Here is a 12,719-nt window from a genome sequence, read left to right as displayed (position 1 = left end):
AAATAAAATTACTTGATTTCTCATTTAATTTTTAAAAAATTTTTCAATTTTTTATAATTTAATTTTGTTACTTTTTTTTTTTATACAAAATGTGTTATTGTATTGGATCATTCTTAGCAAGTACCAATTTTAAAAGGTTAGTCATTAAAATGTATCTTGCTAGCTTTTTGCAATTAAGAGAACTCAATATATGCTATGCTTTTTGCATGGTTATGAGTATATAGCAAGCACATGTGACTATCGGAGCTTGTAAATCTTTAGTTTCTCATAAGTGTAAGTCTTTTAATTTTCCAATCAATACGCATCACGTTTAGTCTTCGCGTCAAATACTTGATTTTCAAAATAAAAAATACGGCATAATTTAATTTTGTTACTTTTTTACGTTGTGCTGCAAAGTAAGAGTTGACTTTATAAAACGCCATATTGACTAATATAGTTAGTGATAGGTAATGAAGAAGGTTGTTTTAGAATCCCATTGAAAACCTCATACATGTTCGATGTGGGGAACCCAGCATGCATTATATAATAATCAAACTTAGATTCTTATTTAAGACCATCACTAACGACAACCACTTTTTCAATTATAAAAAAAATCTGAAAACACGATTAGTTTGCAACAATATTTTAGTGTGTTTGGACCAGAGTTCAAATGCCAGCTTATTATGTGTATGTGGACCATAGCCCTATTCTAATATGGTAGATTATTCATATTTTTAAGGCTAAAAGTTTGGTCAGCATAATTTTGAAACCAAAATCAAAACAACCTGTTTTGTATAAAATCGTCTCACGATGAAATGATCTCAAAATAAAAAGTCTATATATTTAAAAGTTTTTATTATTAGGCTATTTAATACAAGATATGAGGTATGTCTCACACTAAGACTGTTTCATATAAAAATCTGTGAAATCAAAATGATTATTTTTAGTAGACAAAAGAAAATTTTCCCATTATTTTTTTAATAACAATCTCCAAAAATAACCTAGTGAATTACATCTTTGTAACAACTTGAAGCGTAAAAATTTACATCAAATTGTTTTCCTTTATACTTTGTTAAAAATTAGTATGTAACAAAGGTAATACTCCTTCTGTCCCACTTAAAATATATTATTTATCATTTTACTTCGTCCCCACTTAATTTACATTATTTTTATTTTTGAATAATGATCCATTTCTTTTTAATCTAATCCATACATTTTTACTTGTATTTAATTTTATCCATACAATTTATTATTTCTCTTTATTTATTACTATTATACACCTTTTTCTTAAAAAACACCAATTTTTATTTGGATCAAACCAATCAGAATAGCGAGAGTAATAAATAAGTGCCACTTGCATCATTGCATATATACTAAAATGTTTTTAAGATCCAATCCAAATCTAATCTAAATATCTTTAATCTGAATTGCTAAATTTATTTATTTCAGAATAAAGTTGGTTGAACAATTTATTTACGTTGAAATTAATTACAATTTTTTTTCACATAATTATAATGCAATATTCATATAAAAGAAAAATATAGTTTTAATTTAAGAAACTTTTTTTTTGATTTATTAGCAATGTCCTATGAAGACCAATTTAGGAGACATGAAATCACATGAAGGGATTATGTTGTGAAGCCCCAAGTTAAATGGAAGCCAAAGAGCCAGTTGGGCACATGTTCAGCTCTGTAGATTATGTCCTTATACATCTCATTTGAGTTGTGTTGCTTCAACCTTCAATCCTTGCTGATTGTGCATTTGACAATGTTTTCAAGTAACTCATGTTAATGGTTGAAAATCAAAATAAACTTTAAAAGAAATATTATATAACTAAATGAAAATCATATTCATATCCTGGTAAAGAATATAATGTATGTTGAAGTTAAACAATCAAATTAATTAATTTTTTAGTTAAGTTAGTTCTGTAAAGTAATATTAAAAATAGACATGATGGAAGGTCACATGTTTTTTAAATTTGACTAGACCTAAACTAACTTATGACGAATTTGTTCATCGACATAGTATCTGAAGTCAGCGCAACAAGACCACAGATCAACTTAAGTTTTTGGTTGAATTGGTTTCTTGACAATATAGAACAATGCAAAAGCCTACAATGAGAGCTTAAAACACAAAGACCCTACCTAAACAAACAAAAAATCAAAAAAGTATAATTGGTCCCCTTTATAAAAATCGTCAAACATCAACGTAAATGCTACTTGTAAGTTGATTCTAGATAGATGTGTCCATTTGGGTGTTTAGGCATTGGGTATAATATCTCGAATTGGGTTGATTTCAATTTTTGAGTATACGTAAATATATGAAAATTTGGTTTTGATTTTCATATACGGATCATTACGAATCAAATCGAGTCATACGCTATTTCAATTAATCGAGTTAATTTTGGACACCTGTAATTGTAGGTATGCTACCCATAATTAGCACCTTGGAGGTTTGGCTTCTAATTCAACTCGCAGTCTCGCACCATCATACCTAAGAATGACAAACAACTAAGAACAACTCAAATAAATGGATGACTACACCCGCTTTTTACCCTACCAATGCTTGACCCAATCATAACTATGATGGTTATTGGTTAGTAGATATATCCAACAAAACTTTACTCTATGCGATGTCATTCCACTACAAATTTACAAGGCATAAACTTAACATGAATTGGATATTATTCGAATCGATATTGACATACTCCTACCTAAAATCAATCGAAACTCAAAAAACCCCTCAAACAATCAACCTAAATCCAAATGAATCTGAAGCATTTTGAAATATATCATAGTATCATACCATCTTATATTTGATCGAACCTACATCCGAACTTGACTAAATATTGCATTGAATCAACCCAAACACCACATTATCAGAATCAAATTTAATAGTAGTAACTAGAGATCAATCAAACCAAAAATGATACATGCAAAAACTAGTTTGTTTTCGAGTTAGTCCGAAGCATAACCAACTCAATTTTAAATGTACTAACTTGATTTGAAATTGACCGAACATAATTATTTATTTCAAATTTAACTCGACTTTGTAGTGACTTCAATTATGACTTGAATCAAGCCTGATCTAGGTCAAATATTAAAGTTGATTCAACACAACACGAACCTCACCAGACCAGCCTAAAACCTTATGGAGCATCCAGATGGATCGCCCTTTATACATGCTACATATTGTGGAACTACTCAACTATAAACAGCAAGCTTTTGGCTCCATAAGCATGAGCACTGTAAATGAACTTTAGATTCCAAGGGATTGGATTTTACAACAAAATTCGGAGATGTTTTATACATTAGTCTACATCGAGATACTCGGGAAAAAAACGAACCGCAAAACAATAGCAAGAAGATAAGAGGCCCTACATTGGTACGAGTTTATTGTTACAAGTATCAACAACGAATGGGTAAGATACAAAACTTAAACTCAACCTGAAGCCCGTCAAGGAGGCGTCAAGTCGGAAGAGCTATGAGCAATCAGTATAGGAGGTAGAAAAAGATATTATGTCCAGGAGATATTCGGAAAGTTAAGTCGTTTCTGTCAACTTGTAGCATGCACCATCAACGGCTAATAGATATCAAAGATCTACTTTTTTGAAATCTTCTTCGAGCGATACTTCAGAGTCTGAATTGTTCTGATCTTCAGACAAACGGTGTTTGGAATCAGATTCCTTTGAGTCTATCGCTGCGGGCTGACTTCTATCTGTGTTTTCTGTCTTCTGCTGCAAGCACGTAGAATCTAAATTGTTTGTGTATTCTGCAGGCCTTTCAAGTTCAGATTTTGTTTCCTCTGTCAGAGGATGTTCAAGTTCAGTTGTGGTTTCAGTTGGAGATTGTTCAGAATACAATTGATTTGTGTCTTTCAGTGGAGGTTCTTCAGAATTTGAATCTTTTGATTCTTTTGCATTACCCGAATCCTTCGCGACAACCTCAAACGGGCCAAGCTTTGAGTCTAGATCCTTGACTGTGTTTGTGAAAGACCTCACACCTTGCATTCCTGCCAGCCGGTCAAAATATTCCTGCCAAAAAAAAGTGGAAAGTATTTTTCATGCCTACATAGAAATATACTATTTTTGCTTTGCCCTTTTTTCAGACATGCGGATATGTGAAAAAAATATGGAACAAAATAACCGGACAAAACTCAACAAGAAAACCGCTTCCCGCATTTGCCGCACCCACAACCGACTCGGCTGTCACAAACCAAGGCCCAGCCGCCGAGTCGGCATTCTTCACTGGACAAAAAATGCCTCAACGTCAGCACCTGCAGCAGTCGGTGTCTCCCCAACACCCAGAGAAGCCGACTCGACGTGAGACTCTGGAAAACGTTCTTAGTTCAGCAACATAAGTCGACTCGTCTTGAGTCCATTCCCCACAAAAGCCTACTCAGCTTTTGCCCTCTGAACTCATGATCACCTTAATTCATCTATCCAAGCTTTGACTCTAGTTTCAGCCATCACCATCATCAATTTATCAACAGAGGCAGTGAACAAGCAATTTGTTCTCACAAGCACATGAAACAATAAATAGAGGTCGCTAGTCGCTAATATTCCTGAGCAAGATAGATTATACCATAAGTAGGTGATTGTTACTTACTGGATCTAAGAACTACATCCTAAATCCCAATGAACAAGTTGTGCCATTGCCCATACCAACCCATCCTCTACCCCAAAAAACTATAAGAGAGGGAGGAGTAAAAAAAGCACTAATTGAATCAGCTGTATTAACATCAAACTAAAAAGGAAAGGAAAAAAAAGTACAGCAAACTGAAAAACAGTTGCCAAACCTAAATGATTGTTCAATGTCAAACCCCTATAGCGATCACCCCACTTCATTGATTTCAAAGCTTTCAATATATATGCTCGAGCAATAGGTGTATTTTGTTTCCATACATACGTGATCTATAAGGCACTTCTCCAAACTGAATTCCTCTAGGCAATGGTGTGGGGAAAGAAAGGTTTTTGTCCCATGATGAGTTCGAAAGGGTAGTTGGTTGAGTGAGAAAAAGCTAGCAACAATGTTATCTGGACGAATAAATGAAACCCAACACTTATTGCTGCCAACGTCATAAGTAGTAGATGATGGCAAGCAATTGTTTCTCTAGTGCTGCATATTTCCACTCATTCCCATACAACTTCTCGCTTTCAAAAGCAACCAAGATACATCCTACAACAATACACCACCTAATGCAAAATTCTTGGTGACGCCAATATTTGCATCATTATTGTGTTTGTATCTTGGAAGTTGAAAGGTTCTTTCCTGAACATCTAGCCACTCCTAAAGGAGACTCTTATGCAATGAATCCAAAGAACTTTCTTTCTTGGGACGCCCTTTATGAATCTCTTGTAGTAGGTGGCCAACCCCAAGAAAGATCAGAGCTAAACGACATTCTTGAGTTCCTCCCACTCCTGAATTGAGTGTTTCTCTTCGAATCGATTCTTATACAACACTATCAATGAAAAGACTCAAATAGCTAATCTCCTTCTGAAGCACATTTTCGACGCTTGACAATAATCTGAGCAACCTCAAATGCTCGACTCGTTCTTTGAGTATCCTATTATAGATGATTAGATGCCTATGTCATCCACATTAAACACTGTAACCACGTTCAAATATTTATGGAAAACTTTGCTTATAAGAGAGTTGCGGCCTTTGTCATCTCAAACAATATGACTATCCATTCAAAAACTTCATATATTCACACAAACTGTCTTTCCTTCGTCCCTGGCCGCAACACGAACATGAAATTACACCGATCATGAATGCTTTGTTAAGTATACGACATCAACTAACTGGTAAAAAGGTCTGCACTCTACTTTCAAACATGCTATTCACTTACGAGCCCAACTCTTGGTTGGATCCTAGCAACTAGCACAAACAGGGGAATACAAACCACCAAGTGTATAACAATCAATAGTCTACAAAGTGGTAAAGATGAGACTTGGTTTGTGACCTCATTGAACATGTCAACGAAAAATATACTGGAAACAAATATAAAAAAGAAAGAAAAGACATCAAGTAAAAACAAAAGAAGTGATGTAAGAAGAAGAAAGGGCAAAAGTAGATTTAAATGATACATTATCTATACAGCTTACACTAATAACGTAAAGTTGCCACTTATTTAGTTTTTTTCAGTTATTTAAGTGTATTGTGCTCTTGTAAAGGCAAAGTCTCCTATGGAATGCTTCCTAAAAGGGTTTAATAGTGTAGGTACTAATGCTTCTTTGAAATTTACTCACCCAAGACAACTAGCCTAGTATATAAGAGAGCCAATGTACTCTATAAACTCCACATAAGTTGCCCATACAACTGATGTGGATGACCTTGTAATGGCCTCAAATCCATTCCATCACAGGTTCATAGCGTAGGTACTAACGCTTCTTTGAAATTTAATATAAATCTAATGCCTGCCATCCGCTCCTACTTGTTTTCTCTGGTTTCCATGGTTTTTCTTAAAGATCGCGTATATCTATTTTGATACCATGGTCACTCCACTTTACTTTCTCACATTCTATAAATGGCCCAACTCTTCTACAACTCCATAAAACAAATCCACCAAACAAATCTTAAAAAGGCACATTACAATAGATAGAACAACCTTTAGGGAAGGAGAACTTACCATGAAGAATACCTCTTGTACAGTTGTACATATTTTATTTGGTACTTTAAAGAAAGTAGGGAACTCAACAAAACTATCCCGAAATTTAGATATTGGGTTATATTTCATTAGTTATGTACTTGCATGAACCACAATTAGTAACTTTAGATGGAGTTATTAGTCTTTAACAAGTCTGTATTCTCATGATGTTTCATCACTTTGGGGTCCATAGAGGAAAAAAAAGACTTAATTACTTTCAAATAGTGAAGTAGGCATTTTTATTTTACACCCATCATTAATCCCAAAAAAAAAAAGAAATGTGGATTGCTTGACTCACCTGTTCTATCTGATCAGCTCGAGGTTTCAAATCCTCAGCTGACGCCTCTTTGTGATGATATTGAAGAGCATACAGCAAGTGAGAACGGACACCAGCCAAACAGTGTTCTTTGATGTTACAACTAGGAACCCTAGCTTGACAGCCAATAGAATAGAAAGGGCAGTTTACGAGCTTCATTGGACAGACAGTAATGCAATGCCTGTCCATTTCCCGTCTCATTAGGATTTCCGGGCAGTTCTGCTCACAAGGAAGTATCTTAAAGGGACAAATAGAGTCATGATGTTCCATTTGAGCTGCACTGAAGGTAACACAGCATCCCTCATTTTCACACAACATAGTCCTGAAACCACAACGTGGACGATGTTGTTTGAGTTCGTCTTCAAACTTAAACTTCATATTGCAATGAAATGTATTCTTGAAATCGACATTTTTAAGAAGAGTTTGTGCAATAGCTTCCCTCTTATCCAACAACCAGAAGCTATTCAACTCCATTTCTTGCACGAAATCCTCAATTTTTTCCTCTCTCATGTCACTAAGCAGCCACCCAGAAACCCGACTCAGTAAATTCCTCTTAAGACCAGCAAAATCTTCAATAAAATCAGATATTATATCAGATGGCTGGTCAGATTTTTCCCCCTCAGGACCATCTTCAGAGAGAAACGCTTCAGCAACAAAAGATTCACTTCTTTCTATAAGATAGTCCAACATTTCCTTCCTTAATTCAGCAGCAACCGTGCCAGGACTCTTGAACATATCCCCCGTCGTGTTGTCAACACACACAGTCGATAAACCTTCAAGTAAAACTAGTGCCATATTATGAACCATTTCCTTATCACAGAGATCACAGCCAAATTTTTTAACTTCCTCTTGTACATCTTCAAATTTCTCTTGTTTCAGGTCAACCTCTGTGAAGGATATCTCTGCTTCCATCATCTTGACAATCAAATGTTGAGCTAAAACACTCCCTTCCAATATAAGAAAATACAAACTTATGCCTTAGACTAAAATTTATGTAGTTGCACTGTTAAATAGTCTACAGTTATGGAGCTTCAACATCAGTAATTTACAACCCACCTGCAGTGAGAGATGAATGATTGATAAGAAACTGAATTTCATGAGTATAATCCCAAAAAACCAAATAACAAGCATTATAATTGATAAGTAAGAACTATGACTGATGAAGACTTATTAGAACACACATCACCCAGCAAAGCATCATGTTTCAAAACACTCAGTCAGTTTGCTAACATGTTAGTCGTAATTGTAAAATGTTAGTGTAAATTTTCATAAAAAGCAACATGTTACGCTTACAGAATTGAAACCCACCCTCAACATTGTGTTGATTATCACACCGTGTACCAAAAGGGCCGATAAAGTACAGAGCTTTGCAATGTTTATCTTGATAGATTATATAACATATATCATCCATCAACTTAAGATTTTTGGTGAGTTCCTTCTTTGATATGGTATATTATATACTCTATCACGCCCTTCTTCACACGAGGTGTGAATGAGCACAACCCTCCCTTATACATGAAGCGAATATTTACACTTGAAAGGACCTCTGAGTGAGATTCGAACCCATAACATGGGCTTTTGACACCATGTCAAGGAACAACGCAACTATAAGTTTAAGTCAATGGTTGAAGTGCCAAGATGTATATACTCTATAACACCCATCAATTATTTGGTCTACATTCCATATATTCCATTGGGAAATAATACCACATCTATATGGAGAGTAAAATCCAAGACATCGTCTAAAACACACCTCGGACTCGCCATCAGATAGTGAAAAAACATGGTAAATGAAACAAAGTATAGCAACAATAATATTAAAAGCCAAACTTTTGTTTGTAATATATCACATTTTCTTCAGCTACAGAACAACAATATTGAGAAATTTGATAATCCAAAAATGACCTAGACAAATCCAAAATGTTCTAGCATAATCCAAAATGTCATTAAATGTATTGCAAATAGGTTAATTGAGAATGACTTAAAGAAAATTGCATCAAAGATCTTTGTCCAAAATTCTACCCAATTAAGAACTAAATATTAACTCATTATATACCAATTATACATATCAGAACATATTTTTCCTAAGCAATTGTAAAACATAATTTCAAATGATGGAAATATCATGTTCCAACAATCATTTGATGGAGAAATATTAAATCAAATATAAGATCATCTTTACCTGGAGACCCAATATTCTCAATTTGATGAAGGAATATAATAACACTTCAATTATATGAATTTACCTGTCAAATGATAAATCAAAAAATCAATAATCGGGCAATAGAAATCAAATAAATCGATAAATATTACAGATAAAACTCCGTCATTGTAGATAGGTCGAATTCTTACACCTGAATGCTGAGCAAATTTCAATCGGAAAACCTAATCCAAAAAGGGGTTATTGGAATTGGGGAGAGAAAATGAATTCAAGGAAAATGTGGATGATGATTAAAGAGGGAGGAAGGAGACTTATATTATCTCCAAATTTTGAATTTAATAGCTTTTGGAATTAACATGCAATTAACAATCAAAGATCAATATTAGTAGCTACACGTAATATGTTACTTTTACTTTTTTTAAATTAAATTTTTTATTTTTTATTTTTTATTTTTTGAGTCAAATTAATAAAGTAATTTTTTACACACTATACTTAGAACATTTTATTTTTTACCATAAAATAAAATAAATTAATTCGATAACGATGTGTGTTGATTTAATCATATTATAAAAGAACGCGAAAATTTCACATGACAATTTTATAGAGTTTTACATTAGTTATGATTTTAAGTATTAAAGGTAAGTTTTTAAAAATATTTTTATTAGATCAAATCATACAATTATAGAATACTATAAAAGAATTATAGAATACTATAAAAGAATAGAAAAATTGCAAATGACTATTTTAAAGAACTTTACCGAATGAAATCATTTTATAAGCAAGGTTATTAGAATTGGGTAACTTCCTAGGATCAATTAAGGGGTAGGGTTGAAATCGGTAGAATTGGATCGTAGGATCGTATGATCCTACAAATATGCATTAATTTGCTTTGGATTACTGAGTATCAATTATAGTTGTTCTCCTTGTAAGTTTTAAGGTAAGTTTTAAAGTGTAAGTAAAATTTATTTGACTTTATTTATTACGTTTTTTTTTAAAAAAATAATATTCATTTTTAAATTGTAAATCATATCATACAATACTATAAAAGAGTTGAAAATTTTAACATGACAATTTTATAGAGTTTTGCATTGGTTATAATTTTAAGTATTAAAGATATAAGTTTTCAAAACGATTTTTATTACATCAAATCATAAAATCATACAATACTATTAAAGAATAGAAAAATTATTGCAAATGACCATTTTATAAAACTTTACTAAATGAAATCATTCTTATAATATGCAAATCATGTTCACTACAATATGCAATTTCATCTTTTTTTTAAAATTTTTATTTATAGATATTTCTATACTAACAAACTCATGCATTGCACGAGTTTGTATACTAGTGACAATTAATTTATTATACATGTGATGAAATTTAAGACTGGTCAAGATTAGTTAAGTTAGTTAAGAACTTATCAAGATTATTCAAGTGACAATTATATAGGTTATTACATTAGATATGATCAAAATATATATTATTTTGTGATAAATATTCATTAATATGTTGTATTTGTGTATTACTAAAATCATTGCAAGTATTCTGTTATAATAAAAAAAAAGGACACTTTCGAGTTAAGAGATTAAAATCCATTAATCAGGAGATTATCCAAAAAGTTAGTTGCAAGTTCAAATTTTAAACTGCAATAGATTATCAAGGGAGATGTTAGTCGGTTTGAATCCAAATGTGCTGACCGGTTAAAAGAAGCGTTTGAAGACTTGGTAAAAAAAAAAAAAGTTAAAAAGCTTTTGAAGGATGTTATATTACATGAAGTCTTCAAGAGTGGAAGACACACACATACTGTAATTCAAGCTTTTGTCTATGTTCTGAGTTTTTATTAGAGCTTGAACAATATTCTAATGATTTATTTGTTTTGTAAAAGTTATTTTATATATTATAGCTTATATGTGAAAAAAAATATAGCGATGTGAGATTTGTTTGAATCGTTTAATCGTATATTTTTATAAAATTAACTTTTATAATTTTTAGAGGTGCAAATTTTAATATATAAATAATTAAAATAACATATTCGATTGCGTAAAAAGTCAAATGTAATAAGTATAGTGGAATTGAGAAAGTAAAAGTTAAGAAAAAAATAAATATATATTTTATTTGAAAAAACATGAATAGGCTATGCTACTCATTGTTACATAATACATCTGCATATGATCGCAACTCGCAAGCATAAACTTATTATGAATATATTACAACACAAACACCTTAATTAGTACCACCAAGTATCTTCTTTAACTTTTTGATTTGTGTAACATCTAACAAACTAATTTTTCTTATTATTTCTGTTGGTAAGTCATTAGAAAAGAGAGAAGTGGTAGTAATTTGGAAATTAGGGCTAGCACTGTTCAAGCTAACAAATGCAAGAGCTGGAGTATTTCCAACATTAACTTGAAAGTGAAGTAAGGATTGAGGAAATATCATAATGTCCCCTTTGTTCAACGTTTTAGAGTATACTTTATCATTGGAATCTATAAACCCAGCAATAATAGTTCCTTCGATAACAATGATAAGTTCAGATACTCTATGTGAGTGGATCGGGACTACTCCACCCACAGCGATATCTAATCTCGACATAGAAAGACCTAAACCGTTTAAAGCGGGAAAGGTTAAATCAATTGCAAAGGTCACGCCAACACCAAGTATATTAGAGGTGTTGCCAGCAACACCTAAGCCAGAATAAACAAAGTCATCAGCAGTGAGATTAGCAGGATTTTTACAGGGAAATCCTGCCGGACCAACTGGGTAGTTGAAATCTGCTACACAAAAGTCTACAATATTAGTTTGTGCATATGACAGATGAAAAAGAAAATAGAATATGGCAAATTTTAAGATACTCATTTTGGATGGTGGTTTATTAGGCTAAGAAAAAGGAGCGTTAAATGAGAATTAAACTCAAAGTATCGGTTTATAGGGAGTTAGTTTTTCTATTAAGTGGGTAGTGTTGGTATGTTGCTTTAAGCAATGGGAATTTGTGTCCTATAAATAACATTTGAAGAATGCAACATGCATGTAATTTCGTGGAAATTTTCTTTGACAATGTCGTTATGGACAAAAGATTAAATTGAATATTACTTCTATTATTTGTTAAATTAATGAAGTCTTCTTTTCTGCTAATTTAATATGGAGCTCAAATAATAATTGAATTAATGATTCTTTCAATTGTTCAAACTTTGAATCTTCATTATTGAATAAATTATTGTTCTCTCCCATCTTATTTGTTTTACTCATTTAGAAAATGAGAAGAAATCAAAGAAAGTAATAATGAGGGATAATATTCCATTAAGATAATCATTAACGGTCCGTTTGGTTAGTAATATTAAGATAATGTTTACAAATTTTTATTACCATCTAATACTACATCTCCCAATGGTAAGAATTAAATTAAGATGATTGAAATTGGACAAATAAGGCTATCAAGGAAACAAGAAAATTTTCAACCGAAATTACACTAGTTTTTATTATCATTATCAACATTTAACACCACATACCAAATAGGCCGTGATTATAATGATTAATGGCTATTGTCGCTTAAAATTAGAAACATGAGTAAAGAAATTTTGTAAAATGATCGGGAGGGGTTATAATAAGGAGGTGGTA

The 12,719-nt window shown here is 32.3% G+C and overlaps 2 protein-coding genes across 3 annotated transcripts; both read right to left on the bottom strand.

The window, feature by feature from the left end:
* Positions 1-3,201: 3,201 nt before the first annotated feature.
* On the bottom strand, positions 3,202-9,445 carry LOC130816049 (uncharacterized). 2 transcript variants are annotated; one of them, XM_057682619.1, is made up of 4 exons: positions 9,296-9,445; positions 9,126-9,189; positions 6,926-7,999; positions 3,202-4,012 (listed from the first exon to the last, which is right to left on the bottom strand). In XM_057682619.1, the coding sequence occupies exons 3-4, from the start codon at positions 7,856-7,858 to the stop codon at positions 3,572-3,574; spliced, it is 1,374 nt and encodes a 457-aa protein (XP_057538602.1). In that variant the 5' UTR covers positions 7,859-7,999; positions 9,126-9,189; positions 9,296-9,445; the 3' UTR covers positions 3,202-3,571. The 2 variants fall into 2 exon arrangements, with proteins under 2 accessions (XP_057538602.1, XP_057538603.1); XM_057682620.1 differs by lacking the exons at positions 9,126-9,189; positions 9,296-9,445 and adding an exon at positions 8,252-8,769.
* Positions 9,446-11,212: 1,767 nt separating this feature from the next.
* Positions 11,213-12,062, bottom strand: LOC130815158 (auxin-binding protein ABP19a-like). The gene has a single exon (XM_057681528.1). It carries the CDS (start codon positions 11,958-11,960, stop codon positions 11,328-11,330), a length of 633 nt encoding a protein of 210 aa, XP_057537511.1. The 5' UTR covers positions 11,961-12,062; the 3' UTR covers positions 11,213-11,327.
* Between the last annotated feature and the right edge of the window lie 657 nt (positions 12,063-12,719).

The sequence above is a fragment of the Amaranthus tricolor genome, chromosome 6 (assembly GCF_026212465.1).
Source record: "Amaranthus tricolor cultivar Red isolate AtriRed21 chromosome 6, ASM2621246v1, whole genome shotgun sequence".
Lineage (NCBI taxonomy): Eukaryota > Viridiplantae > Streptophyta > Magnoliopsida > Caryophyllales > Amaranthaceae > Amaranthus > Amaranthus tricolor.
This window is presented reverse-complemented; position numbering and strand designations above follow the sequence as displayed.